This window comes from Zootermopsis nevadensis, unplaced genomic scaffold (genome assembly GCF_977971745.1).
Source record: "Zootermopsis nevadensis isolate Lab colony 2312 unplaced genomic scaffold, Znev_1.0 Znev_ptg000061l, whole genome shotgun sequence".
Lineage (NCBI taxonomy): Eukaryota > Metazoa > Arthropoda > Insecta > Blattodea > Termopsidae > Zootermopsis > Zootermopsis nevadensis.
The window spans coordinates 19,709,009-19,729,547 of NW_028259192.1; the positions used below are offsets into that span (position 1 = coordinate 19,709,009).

General features: G+C 35.2%; 1 protein-coding gene across 6 annotated transcripts in view; it reads right to left on the bottom strand.

Annotated features, from left to right (window-relative positions):
• The window catches only part of LOC110838154 (ras-specific guanine nucleotide-releasing factor 2), a 139,344-nt gene that overhangs the window by 14,061 nt on the left and 104,744 nt on the right, over window positions 1-20,539 (bottom strand). For 4 of the 6 annotated variants that reach the window (XR_015532698.1, XM_022081064.2, XM_022081063.2 and 1 more), the window contains exons 10-26: window positions 17,927-18,053; window positions 17,190-17,296; window positions 15,475-15,662; window positions 14,993-15,142; window positions 13,778-13,980; window positions 12,895-13,010; window positions 12,532-12,624; window positions 11,939-12,133; window positions 10,672-11,171; window positions 9,946-10,091; window positions 7,389-7,409; window positions 3,290-3,533; window positions 2,808-2,987; window positions 2,434-2,531; window positions 2,031-2,115; window positions 841-1,038; window positions 210-407 (exon numbers count right to left, since the gene is read on the bottom strand). Coding sequence is in view for 5 of the 6 variants with exons in the window: in XM_022081064.2 (XP_021936756.2) it covers window positions 210-407; window positions 841-1,038; window positions 2,031-2,115; window positions 2,434-2,531; window positions 2,808-2,987; window positions 3,290-3,533; window positions 7,389-7,409; window positions 9,946-10,091; window positions 10,672-11,171; window positions 11,939-12,133; window positions 12,532-12,624; window positions 12,895-13,010; window positions 13,778-13,980; window positions 14,993-15,142; window positions 15,475-15,662; window positions 17,190-17,296; window positions 17,927-18,053 (2,849 nt within the window). In the remaining variant the exon portion in view is untranslated. Of the gene's footprint in view, window positions 1-209; window positions 408-840; window positions 1,039-2,030; window positions 2,116-2,433; window positions 2,532-2,807; window positions 2,988-3,289; window positions 3,534-7,388; window positions 7,410-9,945; window positions 10,092-10,671; window positions 11,172-11,938; window positions 12,134-12,531; window positions 12,625-12,894; window positions 13,011-13,777; window positions 13,981-14,992; window positions 15,143-15,474; window positions 15,663-17,189; window positions 17,297-17,926; window positions 18,054-20,539 lie in introns of those variants that run through there. The other 2 variants (XM_022081062.2, XM_022081065.2) reach the window with 2 other exon arrangements.

A 20,539-nucleotide genomic window follows, 5' to 3' on the forward strand; every position in this document is an offset into this window, starting at 1 on the left:
AACAACAGTAGACATAATCTTATCCACTGCTGTAGTTACTTAACCCCTTTGAAGCACCAAGCAACAGAAAAGGCAGAATCAGTTATGTTAATCAAGAAAAAATAAAATAAACAAATTATATATATATCCCAAGAGCAATTCAGGTTGTAAACTGTACATACTAGACACAAGCTCAACAGTACCCTTTATGAAAATAGTGTTTTACTTACCATTCTCATCTTTGAAAAGTTGAGGAGCCCATCTTCTGTGAAGTTCGGTGTTCCTTCTTCAATAAATGAGAGGTCAGTGAGGTACATGCCCAGATATGGTATGCATGGAGGATCACAACGACGTAAAGAATCACGCAAGTTTCGGAAACGTCCGTCTGATGAAACTATTTTCTGCAGTTTCTCAATAGTCTGTTTGGTCTGGGTAGAAAGAAACAGAAATAGCAGTCTCGCGTGGTGTGTGCATGTGCATGCGTATAATTTTTTAAATGTGGCATTCACTATTTATTGGCTCCAGTGCCACATTAGAAATTCAAAATACAAATTACAAAAGTATTCTTAAAGCCATGCATACAAACAAAACTGTTTACACATTAAATAACACTTTGTGCCAAACGTGTTTCGTCCTCAAGAGCTTATCATCAGTGGGAAAAACATTAATTCATTAGTCTGTCTATTAAAATCATACAGTTCATGAGACGATGGTGTGTTATAAGGCACTGTAAAAGGTCACACTTAAACGTTCAGTGTGGTATTACATGAAGTATGGTTTTTCAGAATTTATAGAACATTAAGGTGTGGTAAATAAAAGAGTATAAATACAATATTATAATGAAGACAAAATTATATATACCGTTTTTGACACTTTCTCCCACGTTTTCTTTAGCCTGAAGACAGAACTGTTGGTGAAGGCAGCACACACCTGCAGAACACCATTGAAATTATGTAGACATCTTGAGATATCTGCTACAGCAGCCCATTTTTCAATGGCAGCAATGCGAGAGGCCATATTTGAGCGGCGTACTATTTCTGAAACCACTAACTGAGAGACCTGAAAGAAATTTTCAAAAGTTTTGTCATTTTTAAATAGCAATAAAAGAAATAAAGTATTAGCTAAAAGTGGGTAAAACAGATGGCCAATTTGTGCAGAATAAAATAGAAAGATATGAGTGAAAAGTAAATAATAGGGTACAATGTTAAAGCAGCATTTCTTAAGTGCAGGTACCAAATATTCTCATAAACACAAAATGGTCATCAGCAACCAGATTTAAGTGTTACAAAGTAATCTATCAATCTAGTAATTATCTTTTTTCTGCACACCTGGAATAAATTCAAAGTTTTATTAAAACTGAATGTGTTCATGAATGCAGGCCAAGGCAATTTTTTACTTCAAAACCACTGTTTTAAAGTTTTGTGACAACATTATTATGTGCCCATTGTCCTAATTATGTTTGGCATACGTAATGTATCCCAAGTTGTGTCTAGTTCCATCAGCAGATCATTTGTTGGTACACTATAAAGGCAATACCCAAACTACAACTCTCAACTTGTCAGGAGGAAAACATATATTGAAGATTTCTGTCTTCTGGGTTGTTGCGCTGTGTAGTCTGGTCGATGTTTACCAACGTTTCATAGGTCATACTGCCTCCGTCATCAAGGCGATAAGTATGAAGATTTCTGTCTTCTGGGTTGTTGCGCCGTGTAGTCTGGTCGATGTTTACCAACGTTTCAGAGGTCATACTGCCTCCGTCATCAGGGCGATGAATGACAGAAATCTTCATACTCACCGCTGTGAAAACCTCAAATCTTACAAAACATATATTCATGCAACACAGATGGCAATCCTAAAGCAGCTGGGAACATGTAACTCATGCATAAAACCAGAAATATATATAAATACAACCAACTAATTACAAAATAAAAATCAATTAAAAGTTCCAGTGTGTAAGCAAAACCACAATGCACAAACAAAGGTTAATCAAGGGATATATGTAATTATAGCATTTTACAATGGTAATTAAGATGACAGTTTATAATACTAACTTCATTAAAACGCTTTGTCATTAGAATAATGTGTGGAGCTTTAGTGGCTTTATCTGTTTTCATCCATGCCTGTCCAAGAAACTCCCTGAAACAGAGACATATATCCCATTCAAAGCATATTGCAGAAAATGTTTTATACCACTCACTGAAATCAACAAGCTTTATCTTTCGAATAAATATTTCAAATTTCATCAGTGTGCGATAAACATAAAAATACTTAATCCAGATGTATGCCTATTCCACAACATTTCTGTTTCTATTATTGCATTTTATTTAATTTGAATGATGACACTACTTCGTACATGAATATAACTTATCTTGTGCGCGAATTTCTTTTGTATGATCTGTAAAGTGTAAAATGTTCTATGAGTATCACCTGTTACTTATTTTTGCAGATACTTACTCACTGGATATGGACACAAATATCTGGTGATCAACGTAGGTCATTTGTTCGGCTATTTCAAGTGCTGATAGTGTTTCTATGTTCTCCTTGCTTGGTGTCTGTAACAAAACATAATTTGAGAGGTAATATTATTAACATCCTGATTAATCCTTACACTGTCAACCAACTGTAATGATTCTTATATAAGTAGATAAAGTCATTTCAAGACAACAACAAAAAATCATAAATTATGCCTATACTTCTGGGCTCTGATAGCCATGATACTCAAGCATAATCAAATATGCAGTTCCACGAACTTGTGGAAAGACAATTATTACAGCATTTGTCTAATAAAACGTACCACTGATTTCCATGTGTTCATCATGAGTACTAACCATTGGAGGAGCCAACAGGAGATCAAGGTCCACTTTACTGCTCTCTGACTCTTCTTTTGTGATGAGGCGGAGTAACTGAGATGCAGCTTTGTGTTCTGCTGGCAGCAAATTTGGACTGCATATTATGTCATCAAGGAATTCCATGGTCAGGTTCTTCAAACACTGGTCCATTTCAAAATCCTAAGAAAGAATATAAGGTAGTGGGGATCAAGCACTTTTAGTCTTACTGACTTCTGTATTTTAATGTGTTTATTTTACCTCTAACTGTTGACAGTTCAGAAACTGTTATCATCCATCAGAGTTTAAAGGCAATAACATGAAATAAAATTCTTGGAATATTTGAAAATATACTGAAATAACAACAAAAATATTTTTATCTTGATGGAAGAAATCTTGAGCAAGTCTTTATATAACTACATGCTTCTGCAGGTTTATTAATATGACACATACATTATTTCAATATACTTTTCTTTGGGCTATACCTGAGCATGTTTTGACACCCAGTGCCTGAGAACACTCAGCACTCGCATGGTGGCAGCTGTTGACATAACAGACTCCTTCCTTCTGTTCCGGTCTCGACAGCTGCCCACTCTCATGCTTGCGTCTCCTACACTGCACCGTCCTCCAGCACCTACAGGTTGTTTAGTGGGTATAGTGTGGTCTCGCGGGTTGCTTGAAGCAGATGTTGCAATAGCAAATGCAGCTGCAGCACTGGATGTACTGCTCCTACAACAAGACAGTCAATATGGCTTGTTAAACAGCATTATAATTGTATTATCCATTTCTCAAACTGTATGTAATAAATAAGTGTAGTAAGTTACATACAAATAATATTATCATATGGAATAGATTATGTTCTTAATATTCCAGTGTCACTGGTTTTTCTGTCTGAATTTTAGTGACAAAACTAGTAAAGTCATTTAAATTGTAATAATTTTTTATTCTAAATTTTTGAAAAATCAAACATATTCTGAAATATTATTTGGTTGTATAATCTGGGATATTTAGTAGTGATGGCCAAATAATAAATGCAGTTTTGTAACACACATATAAACCTCAAACAAAATCCATTATGCCAGGAAATACATGACAAAGCAGTGCAATAAAGTTGTTTATTATCAGTGATGCATCATATGTACTGTGCAGAATTTACAAACTCCCATCCTAAATGAATATGAGAATAACTTATTCTCATGGAAGAGATAGCTCACTATGGGGCCAATAATTTAAAATAAGACAATCCAAGTAAAATTAAAGTTAGTGTAAATATAAATGTAATTAAAATTAAGCAATGCTATATTCCACAGCAAGATAGCAACGTCATGATTGTGTCAAGAAATATTTAATAGTCAATATTCTTGTGAGGCATTTTTCAGGTGAGTTATAAATATTTCTTTATACCTAATCATTGGTTCTGCTTTGTATGAGTAACAGGTAAACCAGACAGACTCCAGTCTCATAACCAGTGCTGTTCAGAAACAAACAATTCCTTTAAAACATTAATTAAACTAATAGAAGTTTGAAGGTTTCCAATATTAATGTGACATACTGTGTGGAATTTATTGAGCTTTACCCACCATCTATGTGATTTAAAAAACCACAATGTTTCAGACGTTGGTTCTACTTCTGTCTTCAGGTGACTGGAAGACAAAAGGTAATTCTGTTGAACCCCTTGGTCAAGTCAGTATCAAATCTTCATCTATATTTGGCAAGGGGACTCAACAGACTATGCTTTTGTCCTCCTGTCATCTGATGACAGAAGAGAAACCAACTTACAAAACTTTTTTAAACACCCAGATGACGGACACAGTCTAAAGGAAAAAAAGAATTATACAATAAAATAAACTGTTCTAAAAACATCACATTCAAAAGCACACCATAAATCATTATTTTGTTATTTCCTTCTTATGAATACCACATGAAAATATGATCGCTCCAGTAGATCTTCAGCTGTTACATATGAACTGATATATCGACAATCATGTCACATAAACATAGTAGTAAATCAGAGATGGTACCTGTCATTTGTTAATATGCCACATTATAAAACTCTCCACTTTCTCACTACTTATGAGACTAAAGAATGAATGATTTATAATACTATTTAGTATTTCACATTAGTAACTGTTATAAAATGGGTAGAATATGTGTAAAATACACATGTGCCATACAAAGGCAGGACATTTTCAGGTATGTATAACATTTGGGACCTTTCTACATATTGATCACTCAATGACTTTAATACTGACTCCACAAACCCATTGTGCCCTAATTGTGGTCCCAATGGGAACAGGGAAAGGTGAGAAAAATTCCCATGGGTATAACTCATTGATATTTTCCAAAATCTAAACAGAGTTCCTAGGCCTTCTAAAATAGGACACAAGGGGTTAATCACGCACATTGCTTCAAAGCAATGTAAAACTGCCAAAAGCATGCTGTTAAGGGAAAAGCTCAACTATTAACCCAGGTTACCAGATTATTTAAGAAATAAAATAACTTATTTAAAAAAGTAAAATCTCTTTCCAATACAGAATACAGAAGTAACAGAGTTTGCTATGTCTGTTAATTCTATATATTTTTAAATTTTAATGGGTTTTGAGCCATTTTTGTAGAATTTAAAATCAGATCCAGCTTAGTTATGTCTACATTTTTTTGTATTAAGCAGGTAGTAAGGAATTTTATACATAATCAGAATTGTAATCAGCACTGTTGCTTTCTATATTATAATGTGTATATTTATACTTTCTTATATGTATATAAGAGGATGAAATTATGCAAGTAACTACATTTTAATTTGTCTTGAACAGTGGTCTTCTGCGTTGGCCAGTACTCATTTGTACATATCTAAATTAAATTACACAAATTACACAAACAAAATCTAATTTCTTTTCAAGTAATCAGGTAACCTGGTAATTCATATACAATGATATCTACAGGCTAGTACAAATGTGCTTAATTGCATCAGTGGTCTCCAACATTCATAAATTGTTATCATGAAACTCTGGTGTGGGAGCCTGTGTATTTTCTTAAAGAGCATATGTAAAATTAACCCACCTACTGTATACAAACACTGATTAACATACTGACCAGACTGATTAAAACTTTAAAAAATATTTTTCATATCATCAAACAAAAATAAAATGATATTCCTCTGGACTAAATTGTCAACTCACTTTATGGTATATTCTGCTACTGAAGTGGGGTAAAATTTGAGAGAATCTTGAATGAGAAAATGTGAATGCTCTCTAACATCAAGACATATGCATTCTGTTCAGCTTACTTAACTTGATAAATTTTTACAACAGTGTGCCATTGTTATTCCTTATTTGTCATTCTCTCTTAATATTAATAATATGCGTCATTATGAGAGATTGCAATTATGATGTAATTTACTTATAATCACTCATAACAACAACATTGTAAACTTCTTTACATTTCTTGAAGAGCCTTGCCATGTCCACTTGGACCATTAGATGGAAGCCACTGATTTGTATAGCTTAATCATTCTTTGTGCTACATTCAATCTAGCCTACTTGCTGTTGCATGGAATGTGCTTGAATATAATTCATCAACTTCACTGGGACAGAGGGTGATAAATGATGGGCTAAAAGAGTGGTTACAAGAGGTATTATTAAAACTGCAGCAAAAGGAACAGCCATAGCTTAATATAATGCAAACTGTTACTGAAGAGATTAACGTGTATTTTTACCTTCCAATAACCTCACTCCAAATATCTGAATCTAATTCAATGTTCAAGTTAACTATAAATACCAATGCTATATAATTTTCTTTTAGATCTCTTGCAGAAGGAAACGTTTTAATACTTTGCAACTTTTTAAAAAAAATGTGTTCCACAATGCAATGTGTATACAGATCTTTGGTGTATGGTGGGACAGCTTTGCTTTACTTTACTTTACTTTCACTGGTACACCTTAATAATAATAATCCGTGGCGTAACAGCCCTCTGAGAGCCAAAGCCGACTAGCTTGACTGCTGGCCTCACGTTCACATGCCTAAGCAGAGGTGAACGATCATCAAGTCAGATATAGGGTGACATGTGGTCAGCATGACGAACCCCCAGCCATTGCTAGTTTTCATGACCGGATTACACTACCCATTGTAGCTCCCCAGTTTCCTCACGATGCTGGGTTGGCACCGGTCCCATACACCGGTTAAAAATCTTATGAGAAAATTTTCCCCGAGACTCGAACCAGAGCGCATTCCGTATTACCTGTCTGAAGCATGATGCCTCAGACCACGTGGCTACGGCGCAGGACGGTACTCCTTAATGGAACACTATAAATTCAATAAAGCATTATTTTAAATTTTGCAGTTTACAGAAATTATCTGTCAATTATGTAATTCTCCCATCATTTGCAAGAAATATCATATTTGTATCATGTCCAGAAATAAATTGTGCTCAATTATAAATGACAAAATTTTGTTTGAAATGTATGCTATGTGAAATTAACCTTAAACATAATACAAAATACATTCAGTGCTGGAAATGAGGACACAAGCAAAATGAAAGAAAGAAATATAAGAAGCAGAAACAAACCTATTATGATTATTGCTACTTACCAAAGGGGTTCATGTCCGATGCTGATGTGAAGGCAAAAATACATCACCGCACAATAAGAGCACGATAATGAAGGATAAAGGATAAGATGACATCAAAACAATTATGACAAAAAAAGCAAACATATAACCTGAGTTATAACATATCCAAGAATGGCCTGAAATTAAACAAAACTTTTACATGAATTGTTTGAAGTTTAGCTTCACAGGTTTTGCTCTAAGGCTTATACTTCACAAAAAACTTTGAAAAACTTATCTTTGTTTTATAGTTTAATTTAAAGATTCTATATTTGTTACAAAATTATCTAACAGCCTGAGGTCTGTTGTGTAGTGTTATTTTAGAAAATGGGACTTCTCAGAAAAAATGTAAGAACAATCCTCCAGTGAAGAAGGGGATCACTGAAGGTAACACAAAGCATATAGTCCCTAAATTTCACACATCTGCTTTACATATGATGGCACAAGTTTCAAGTCTTGGTCCAGTGACTATCTGCCATGTCATGATTTCTTTCAGTCCCTCCAGGCCATTGAATTGAATAATAAAGAATTGAATTATCATCATCATTATTAACAATAGCTGAACATTGTAAGTAGACCTGACTGAATTTTTTGATAAACACCCTTGATCTAGCCTGTCAGTTTACAAATAGCATTTATTGATTCTTTGGATGTGTTTGTAACTAAGAGTTGCAAAAGTGTATCAATTAGCCTTGCCTTGGCCATCTGTCCACATGTAACAACTATAGAAGAGCTGAATGAACATTTATGGCATTTGATATAGGGAAATTTTATTAAAATGTGTCAAAACATTCAGTTTTTGTTCAAACTAGAGAACAAAAACAAGCACTTTACATAAAGATTTAGGTGTATTTCTGAGTTTAAACGTGACCAGATGTGAAATCCTAAGCCTACCTTGTTATATGTGAACTCAATGTAAATTGCATAACATAACATAACATGTTAATGGTACTCCTTTAGAAATAATACTCTTTTATGTAAAAGTTTTAAATCTGATTGTAAGGATTTTGATCAAAAGCTACTGGAACAGAAGCACAGAAGAGCAAAAGGCAGTCAGAAATTTGATGTTTGTTTCTTTACTTAACTTAATTAATGCTTTCTTTTTTAGCTATAAACCATTTGTGCTGGTATTAAGACAGCTTTCAGTGTGATATTTTCTCAGAGCAAGCCTAAGTGTAATCTCAGCTACAACCAAAAAATTTGCCTTGAAAAGAATTTTACACACAAAACCAAAATTCTACATTAACCTTTAACATTGTTTTATACAGGATTTGTATGATTTGATGTTTTTGCGGCGTTGAGTCTGAAGATGGCTGTCATCGCCCTGATGATGGAGGCAGCAAGGACCTCAAACATCAGTAAAATTCTACCAAACTACACAGTGCAATAATCCCAGAAGACAGCCATCTTCAATATAACCATTGTTACACAAATAATACTTGGTTTAGTTTAAAAAACAGTCAGGAAATTAATGACTCCAATGTACAGTTCGCAAATCAAACTGTGAATTTTCAAAGTATTAATTGTTGTTTTGTCTTATTTCCACCATTCTCAGACATCGTGTAGTTTGTATGTAGATATTTTAAATATGTTATAAATCTGACTATCTGAAAGGACCACAGTTCAACAGAGTCAACAGCACAAATAACAAAATTAATTTTCTTATAAGAAGCTATTTCTTACTTATTTGCCAAGCCTCGTATTTACAAAACAACACGTTCAAATTTTATAACTACTTCATTTATAATGTGATGCTGTAAGGCCAATGACCTCAGTATTGAAATGAAGGATAATAATGAATCTGAAATTGACAGGAAAAATGCTTTGTCATATGTTAATAACTGTCAACACCCCAATTATCTTTAATGCATAATGACTATAAAACACTATGCTGTTAGATCTCAGACAGCTGTTCCTAAACATACTGAAGTACAGAATTTTCAGTGCATTTATGTTGGCATTCTTTGCATGAAGTTAGTGAAATGTGGAGGTCACATATACCTGTCCATCCACATTTTGTCCCTGAAACTATTAACAAGTTATCAGATTAATTTCCTCCTGGTCAGACTGAATATAACCTTTACATCATATGACTTTAACAATTTGTTTAAAAAACTCACCATAAAAGAAATGGTATGTGACAGAAGATACAGACCTCATTTTTAGATCATTACACCATTTTTAACACAATACCTGCAATGTATTAGCTGCATTAAAACAGATTTTCATCTGCAATAAATGAACATGAAGACCAATGATATATGCAAAATCATAAAAAGACTCATTTGGAAAATATGTGTACTCCAGTTCAGAGTATATCTTTACACTGTATTTCTACCAACTATTCACACTCTTAGTTTTATTCAAATTTTGAAATAAAAACTATTAAATCAGCACAATTTTCTTTGGGTGTCTGAAATAAGAAACCACACAATCTACAAACTGTGAGTCCAACGAAGAAGACACACAATTTTGTCATACATAAACAGAGAGCATAATTAATATGTTGTGCCCACTTTCTCCAATACACTGCTTTGCTCACCTTCTGTGTGACTGCCGGAACGAAGTGATGACCACACCAGCTTTGCTAGAGTTCTGTGGTGAATCATGTTGAAAGCTTGTCCTCTGAGACATGCTACTTCCTCCACCTTCTAAGTCCTGAATTGACTTCCGACTTGCATAATAGGACTGAAATTGCACAAATATACAGTACAATGGAACATCGCTTTATCATTCATATTTGTCATATACACAGTTTTTTCACAAAAAGGTGCTATGTGAAGAATAGATTAAAATTTACATTACATTTACACAACATTTACTCAAGAGTAAAAAATGTATAAATATTTCCTTTTTTGGAAATAGTATGTTGTAAGGTTTAGAATATATAATTTCACTAAATATGACAGAGAAGTTCAAGAAAGGGCTTTTTCTCTCTTCCCTGTGTTGTTTGGTACAAAGATGTAAATTTACATTTTAAACTTACATCTACAGTTTAACCTATTACTACAACATGTGAAGCACAATACATTTATTTATTTATTCTCAATTTCACTGATCATGGCAAAAGTATATAAAAATATATATTAACAATATAAATCCTCTTCAAATTCTTCCATTATTACTAAATTACTGAACCAATCCTAGTCAGTTAGCTCAGTTTCCCGGTAAACTGTATTTCATAAGTGACCCTACTGAGTTGGTTCAGCTCAGATCAGGAGGTCATTCTGGGCAAACAAAGCTCGTTTTAAAAGTGTCTTGCATTTACCTGGATTACATTTGTTGTCGTGATGGAGGCTGACCTGGAACTAGTGCCAGCTTTGTGTTCATGAGTTACAGGTTGTGAAAGCCCTTCAGCGCATAATTCATCAGACACATGGAAATCATCTGGTTTCCCCTTCTCCTCTTCATATCCCTCCCTTCTTGCCTGTCCCTCAGATCCTTTCCGTTTTACCTGAGTACGAGACAGTCGCCTCTCTGATTCTACGATTGGAACTGATGCTCGCTTCTCGTCATTCCTGAATTGCACGCTCATACTGGAAGGCTTTGTTTGTTCTTCACTACTCTCTCTTATAACAGGTGACATCACTTCTGGTTCTGCACGTATGTACTTTTGCTGCTTTGTTACCAAGTCAGTCTCTGACTCCATTTCTACTTCCATATGTGAGGTCTCATTGTCTTGAGGACTCATCTCAGAGTTGTTTGAACCAACGAGGGTGACAGTACTCAGATTGCTTGGTGAAGATGGGGCACTTATAACTGTGATATCTATGAACATTTTGGAAAACGCATTTCAAAAATTAACAAAACCAAAGGGTATAAATGTGCCTGAATGATACAGAAAGGAAGAAGCGTTTTGGAGAGTAAAATCACAAAGACAGGTTAATTATTATTTGTACTTTTCAGTTTGCATTTTAGTGTTACTAAACAAAAGAGGATGACAAAAACTAGTATGTAACAATGGTTGGGTGTTACAGGCTTCATTCACTTTAATTATCTTAAGGGTATAAATAAAATATACGGAATTTGATTAAACTTGATTACAGTACGTATTACTCTTCAGGTACTTGTATTATATGAGAATTACCAAGTGAGATTAATTAATGTGCATCACTTTAATAAATTTTAATATCAAGACATCAAAAACGAACAAAATGCCTCCACAAGGATGCATTTACCATTTCTTCTTGGTTAATTTATTACTGGAATACCAATTGGTCTCTGGCATAGACCAAATGTTATGGATGTTAAGGCACAAAGAGGTCTTTCAGCCAATTGAGGGTAGAACCGACACACTATCAAATATAGTGAAGAGGTGTCATCAGATATGAACACAGTAACATTTATTTTTCAACACAGATGTAATTTATAAAAGCAAGCTATTGATTTTATCAGAAATATTTCAGAACCCCAGAAACCTAAATTTCTAATGGTGTCCATGTGGGTTGAAGGCGTGACAGCTGATTTTGTGATAATTAAGTGGCATACAGAGTGCTAATTAAATCCTAATATTAGTAGAAATGTATTTCACTCACCAGTAAGAGTCTCAGAACTTGAAGACACAGTAATTGTCTTTGGAATGGTGAGGTGGCACCCATCATCTTCTGGTTCTACACAAATGCTCACACTCTTTCGTGGTGACATGCAAGGTGAAGGCTGGTGCGATGGACTTTGTTGGATGATTGGTGGACCTTCTTTTATCAATCCCAATTCCCTTGATTCCTCTTCAACTGTGTTATAAATTATATGTATCAATTAAAGAAACACAATTGTATGTTACCACATTATATTCCTGATGTGGAATTATAATTATTTAAATATTTTAGGTTAATAGATTTAGTTGTTTGAATAGGAAGACATAACTCCATAGAAAAATAACATGAATGCTTTGTCCTTGCTATCACATTTTTATATTATTGAGACTTTTGATATTTTGCTACAATGGATCTAATACTAATATCCAAAAGAATGTTTTATCTACACACACATTATCAGCTATCATCAACCTTTGCTTTCAAGAACTATCAAGAGTACCTGCCATTGGTGTGACATATTTGAAGGAGTCAGTGATTAGAAATAACTTCCAGCTTACAAAATATTAATTCCCATTTCAAATGAAAGCACTTACACTTGCGGAAACCGCATCGCCAGTGTCCCTTGGAAAATGCTTGAGAATCATAACTATGACTTCGATCACGATCACTCATCTCTGAGCCATAACCTGAAATGGTGCAGCGAGATAAATAGGAACAGACTATTGGTTATTACTAGGCAGCAAACACACATTCAGAACTTACACAACAATAAAAAACATAATACAATTAAATGCGGAGTGTTTCAATAAAGTATACAACAGAAAGGTTATAATGTCTGCCACATACTTTAGAGCACTGTGAAGGCAATTACAATTTAGTGTCAAATCCCTGTGTTTTAGGAAAAGTCATGGACAGTATTATAAAACAGAAGAGAATAATTTTCTTCTCAACTTTACCTGATACAGAACTAGCACCACTGGTTCTTCTTGGTGATGCACTGCTCCGTCTCCGTTCACTATCATACTGGTGCAAAGTATTGTGGTCCTCTCGGACACACAGGACATCCAATGACCTGCAAAGTTACATCAAATTTATAAGAAGGTAATTTCCAGAGAAATTGATCAGAATTAAAATTGAAGTGCAACTTATAAAGTAGTGCATACAAGAAGTCCATTTAATCCTTTCCTGTGCTAGTTGACTCAAGTCCATACTTTCAAACCCTGTTTCTCCAAGACCCATTTGACCTTATTCCACTCTTCGCAAATTAAAAGCTTCAGACATACTTTCTGATTTGGTAATTAGAATTGCTAAATTTCTACATGTTCATATTACAAATTATTTTCCAAAGTTATTTTCAACCATATCATGAAATTAATCTTATTTACTTTAATTTCAGATTAAGTTTAACATTTATTTGGACCCACATAAGAAAACAAGTAGCAGCACCAAATGACACAGTGTTACTAAATTGCAACTGGTAGAGGTGACCTTCATTACATGTACTGTCACATAGGATGCTCTTGTACTCTACATGGGCTGAACACACAAAATAAATTAATTTAAAAAATCTATTTCTGTATTTCCTTGATCTTAAGATGCTTTTGATTGTGAATGCACCCTTGTTTTACTAATAGGTTTTCAAGAAAAAAGATGCTATATCAATTCTTACGCCATCAAATTTTTAAATGTGAAAAAGTGTCTTAAAATGCAGGAAATACAGTAGTTATATTTCCTGTCTGCTTTAACTTAGTAATATCAAGTGCAGCTGTATGAAACTGCTATGTTATTAACACACAACATGATAAATAATAACAGAAGAACAAATGCAATGAAACACACATGATTGAACCTGCTGTGCTTGTCTGAGCTTCTGGTGGATCCGCATTGTAGAAAACTTTCTTCAGTGCCTCAAGTATTGTTACACCATCAGTGAATACTCGGTATGTTAACAGGAATGTGTTAAGAAAATCAATAGAGAGAAATCGTAGGTCTGTAAGCCTCTCCAGCAGTCGTTCTGGCGTGGCGTATCGAATTTGGGGCACCTGCAGAACCAAATGTAATTTTATCAGACACATAGGAATATTACCACTGATAAAATTCCATGGAATAAATAAGAAAGTAAAAATCACATTACATAAAACTCTCATCCGTAGCATAATATCATACGGGAGTGAAACATGGGTACTCAGCCAGAATGCAGTAGATAAAGTGGATCTGTTTGAACGGAAAATCCTGAGGAAAATTTTTGGCCCGACAGAAGCAGCAGGTGAATGGAGGATAAAACCTAATCAGGAAATCTATAAATTATATAAAAACATGTCAGTGTCACAATTTATAAAAATCAAGAGACTTCAATGGGCAGGTCACCTTATTCAGATGGACGGCATCCGAATTCCAAAGATGGTATTCAAAGGTAGTGTTGGAGGAATAAGACCAGTTGGAAGACCCAGGAACAGAAGGGAGGATGCAGTTCAAACGGATGCCACACTGTTCCTGAGGATTAGAAATTGGAAGAAGGCAGTGGAGGATAGGAACGAATGGAAGAGGAGAATTGAGGAGACCATGGACCGAATACGGACCGGAGAGCCATAGAAGAAGAAGAAGACATAGGAATATCAGAAAAATGATGCAACTAAACACTACAGTAACAGTGATTTAACCTTCATCATCTGTGCCTCACAGCTTTAGGTGAGGTCCAGTTGACTGTCTCACTAGCATACCATTAAATTGTTTATTCCTGAAAATTCAAAATTCACTGACTGCAATATGCTAAGATATCTCTTCTTCTTCTTCTTCTTTGGCACTACAGCCTGGTGTGAGCCTTGGCCTCCTCAACGACCCTCCGCCATCTGTCTCTGTCTCGCGCCACCACCCTCCAATTTCTGCATCCCAACACCCTTGCAGCCCCCTTCACTCCATCAACCCATCTGAGCTTCAGGCTGACTAAGATATCTCACACATACATAATAAAGATCTGGTTCTTTATCATGAACATGATTTCTACTCTTCATATTCTCAACGAGCAAATGACAGGTCATGGACAAGCTACTATACCTTGCATGAGTTGAGGGTGTGGCTGAAGCGAATATCCACATCATCCTTGTACAACTTCGGGTCATTTCTGATGGACTGCGGCATGGTAACTGACGATGTGTCTGACATTGAGCTGTGCAGCAAATCATTGAAGTGAACGTTGTCCATACACTAGGACATAATCAATTTCTTTTCAGTCTTCAACTAACCACACTTTTGGTGTATATGATGCATCTCTTCCCTCAAAAATGCTCCCAAAAATCACTCTGCATATTTTAGACTGAAGGTCTGGGATATAAATATGCTTTTTCTTCTTCCTGTAGCGCTACAGCCCTTCAAGTTTGACCTTGGCTTCTTTCTTGTATTTTAAAGTCTGTGAAAAGTGACTGCATGCATCTAACCAATAATAACACATTTCACTTACTAAGACCTTATTACAGTTGTGAAGAACCATACTATTTATTTTTTATTAAGATATTATAAATCAAATAACTATGCAGTACCTGGCTGATGTCACTTATCCAAGCAGCTTTCTCCTGTATGGTGGGTGAAACTAGGTGTACAACCATCTGGGGGCACCCTGTCTTCATATCAATGACGATTTTAAAGTCTCGATTGTGAAAGTGACAACTGCCACTTGAAGTCTCACTGATCCCACTTGACTGACTCGACATTGAACACACAGATGACTCTGCAGCAAAATGAAATGACACGACTATAATTACTTTCTGGAATTATTCAAGAAGCACTCATGTTGCTACCCAAACTCCCAGACTAGCACATTTCTAAATTCTAAACACCCACTAAAAAAGAGAAGATTTCTATTTTAATTTTCACATTTTAGTAATGGAACCTCTATAAAATGCTATATTGCAATTATATTTTTATGAGTGAATACTTCTTCTTCTTCTATGGCTCTCCGGTCCGTATTCGGTCCATGGCCTCCTCAATTCTCCTCTTCCATTCGGTCCTCTTCCATTCGGTCCTCTGTTAGGTCTGTCTGTCCGAGGCTTCGATCGATGTTTCGAAACATCTTCCTTTTTACGGTGCAAGGTTGTTGGCCTTGCAAACAACCCCCAACCTGGAGGACCAGGGTACCTGTCTTAGTCTGACCTCTCCCCCTCGACCAACCTGGCTAGGGAGGCCCTACCAGTAGCTATGCCACCACCAGCATAGCTCTTGGGAATGAGTGACTAAAACAGACTAAAAGGTAAAATGTAACCCAAAGGTAAAGAAAGTTTCCATTTTGCTAAAGTGCCACACCATGAAATCACAGAGAAAGAGAAGGCCCATGAATTCTAAACCTTGACACTAGATGGAGGCGAGCAGTCTCTTCATACTTCATATACTGGTCACTTTACAGCAGGAGGAAGAGACCTCAGTATTCACTGGCTAGGAGCATGATTTTGAGGAATGAAAAAACTTCCTAAGGCTTTCTGTCAGTTTCTCCAAATCTTATTCTGAGGCTTGGTATGACATTTCACTGGATGCGTCCAGAAAGAATACCATAGGAAATCTGACAACAGCTTATTAGTCAGTAAACGTTTTTTTTCCCCTGACCCTAGCACTCAATTCCTCCACTCCATAATTTAAACTTTAATTTTTGTTTGTCTGTATATTAATGACAGGCCCTTTCATCTCACTTTATTTTGATGTTACCAAGACAAATAGATAATTAGTACGTTCTATATGAATCTGAAATAATGACTAAAGCTCTTAATACCATTCACTAATTTTTACTAGTTTGATTGGATCGCTGTATGACAAGATGTCTGCATGTGGCAAGTCACAGTCTATCTGTTCTACAAAAACTTAAGTTTTTCATTTGTCACATATTCCTTATTTTGCGAGCAAAGAATTTTTACTGTGCGACGTGCACGGAATTCCTACAAATTAAGCAAAACGCAAGAAAAGGCGTATGCTTAAAAGTTTTGAGAACAATAGTAAGAGGTCCTTTGGGGGTCAAAGTTCCTTATAAATATTATATAACATAGCACATATCACAAGACATTAGTAAGCTTATCGGAAATTTATTCCTTTTTCTCTAATTTATATTAAATTAAATGTTAACGTACACTTAATGTCTGTTGGATGTGGGTATTTTTTCAACATGCTGTGGTTATGTCAGAAAGGGTTAAGAAAGTATACAAATTTACAAAGCAGAAGTTTGGCATTGGATAAAAATTATAAATCACATCAGGCACTGTTAAATTCTTACCATCATCGTCATTCACGCCATGGTCACTTGGATCCTCAATGAGTAGTGCATCAGCTAGAGGAATTTTGCCAATATCAGGGACAAGGTGAAGTCGTCCTCCAGAGGTCCTGAAATTAAACAAAAAGTCCACTACATAAATGACTGAATTAAAATCTTCATACTCACCGCAACTATAACCTCAAAATATATTCAGTTTATTTAATTGAAGGCATTCTTAAGTATTTAAAATACCGTTTGTTATATGGTGTATTATTTTGAAAGAAAGTTTTAGTGGAGGATTTTCTAAAATTAGGTCAGCATTCAAAATCCTGAACATGAAAATAATGATTCATACAGCTCAAATAGATAAATAAATAACTATTGTAACTGGAGATACAGCATACTCTTAAAAAATATTTTAAAAATTCCAAATCTAATTATAAACCAACTTAAATTATGTTTTATTCTTTTTAAGTGTAATATTGTTGGGTGCGGTTATTTATAGAAAATTATTAACTCAATTTAATTTTGAAATGAATGACGTTAAAATACAACAATCAATCAGTATACAGTGGAACGATGGTCAGAGACAAATTAGTAATTAAAAGCTGTTTTGTACATATAAACAATGTATTATACCATTTATATTATTATATATTAAAAATTATATTGCCCTTAGACTGTGAGTATTTAGCGTAACGTTTACATAGCCCAAAAAAATATTTAAATTGTGAAGCAATAAACAAATAACACGATACCTTGTTGCTAATATGAGATGATTTGAGAAGAGAAAACACTGCCTCAGGGATTCCTTTTCGCTCTTAAAACTTGTTAATCTGCTTCTTGATGTTCGAGGCTTATCAGATGGGATCTGGATCAAGCTCCCTGTGATAGAAATAAAATAAAATTCCACACATTAATAAATAAAAGGAGAACACAAATCACGAGTAACAATCACCATTCCCGTATGCGCTCGGAGATATTTTACTATCACAATAATGTAACATGAACTTCAGAATATTTACTGCGTTATATGATGGTTAGTACAATTTATTATGAAGTTTAATAATTACAAATCTTAACCGGTTGTTACCTTACGCTTGCTACTTCGTACGAACTCCAAGATGCACATAGCAAGCACCTGTAGGATTTTGTGCCTAAAGGTCAGGGGCAGAACAGTAAAGTGTACGCAAGGCGCATGCGTACATATAATACATACCGTAAACTTAAGGAGCCTCAACCTAATTTTCTAAATTAAAAATCCTTTTCTTGAGCTTGCATACAGTAAAATGAAGCTACAGTAATTGAAAGTACACATATCAGGTATTATTCACATCCCCATACGCGCCAAAAGTGAAATCCATTGGTTCAATTTCACCGCGAGAAACAATTGGAACATTTTAATTAACAGCTTTATTAACAATGTTTATTCGATTTAAAGGCATTCCGTAATTATTCTTTCCTTGAATATGTCTAAACAAGTTGGACATGCTGTACGGAAATAAATTAACTATCCACATAAACATGGCAGTATGAGTTATGGGTCATGGTAAGTAAAAGTTCAGATTTCCTCACAGTTCTCAGATTGCTTATGGGACAAGTTGTAATAATATATTTCAAATATACACATTTGTTTCACTCACAGTTACTGTGAAACATCGATAAAGTATATATAAATAGGCCCCATATTCACATCACATTATCGTCATTGTTTTGTGTAGGTATACATTTTATATGAAAGCTATACACGTGGGGTAAAACAATTTTATAAAATCACACTCCAGGTATAATACAATTAAAACATCTCAATTAATTTATATTTCAACGAAATTTTAAATAGCGTATCTGCAGACTCCTTGAGATAACTAAAATATTTCAAACATTTTAATGCTACATTTATTTGAGTCGGAAACCCATTGTATCCTTGCGCAGCAATCCAGGCCAATGTCTGAACGTTTCGGTATGTATACTGTAAGGCAAGCAGCGGATCGATTTGGTTCTGTTTGTCAATTTTCAGTTGGCCTGCTCTTCATGTTCCGTACGATGCTGCCACTACTCCATTTAGTGTCCAAATTTAGAAATGAAACAGGTACTAGACATCGTAGTCGCAGAGTTTGAGGGAGGGGGACGTTCGCAAGTACCATAGCGCGCATGCGTCGCACTGTGCTACCAACTTCCTCACAATGCACCTATACTGAACTACGGCGCTGTTTCCAAACCGTTTGTGTTTCACGTCGATGGTTACGAAAATTATTTTGCTTGATTTTTTCCAAGGCAGAACCAGAAGAATCTGAATCTGCAGGACCATCAAGGCTAAGAACACATTTTATCCACAGTAAAGACCGAAACGTTATACAACGGGGTGTGAATACGGTAAATAGTGTCCAATCACCGATACCATTAAGAGGGCGTTTTTGTACACTGGAGTCAGAACCACGCCGCCCTATGGGTGCAACGCACCCGGGCGGCAAGTTGCTATGGGGGCACAGAATTTTAAAACACTGCATTGGAGTGCCGAAAATCAGGGGCGGCGCCAGATGGTAGCAAAGTATGCAATTGCCTACAGGAGTCACGGTTGAAGGGGCGCTAAAATAACTGAAATCCACCCATAATTAAATTTGGTAATCTAAAAATAGAAAAATTTAGTATTTATACACAGGGGCGGCAGATCTGCTCGGCGAGGGCCTGTCTGGGGTGATCGAAAGAATGATTCGGATAATTTAAAGGGAGCGGAAAAGTTAGTCCAAAAGAATGCTGAAATGAGAAGCCTGGAAGAAGAAAACTGAGGCAGACAGCTTTATAGTAATGTGATTTCTGGAGCAGGCGAAACGTAAAACCTAATTGGAATAAACAATGTTTCAGGCAACATAAATACGAACATACTTTAAGAAATAGTGTTGTAAGGTAATGCACAAACATCTACAGAAGATTGGAAGAGATAATGTAGAAGAATGGATAAGCTGCAACCAGAACATTGAGTGAAAGATGGACTCAAGAACATTATAACGAAAGAAAAGGAGATTGAAGACAAAAATTCCTACATAGAATTGGACGATGAGAATGATTCAGACAGAAAATAATACAGTAATTATTTGAGTGTATCAGTTTCTGTAATTTGTATTGAATTAAATAAAAAAACATTTGTCAGTAAACTCCTCGACTTCATGGTATTTTGTTATGTTTTATTATCGGCAGAAAGTGTCGAAAGTCCCTGTCTGCATTTTCCCATTTATTCGGTGTTTAGTTTCTTTATAGAATTCCTCTAAAATATTCCAAAGACTATTCTGTACTCAATAAACAAAATTGTTTATAGACTTGCCTCGATTTCCAGACTTTTGATAGAGTTGTTAGCATAAACATCTGATCGTCGA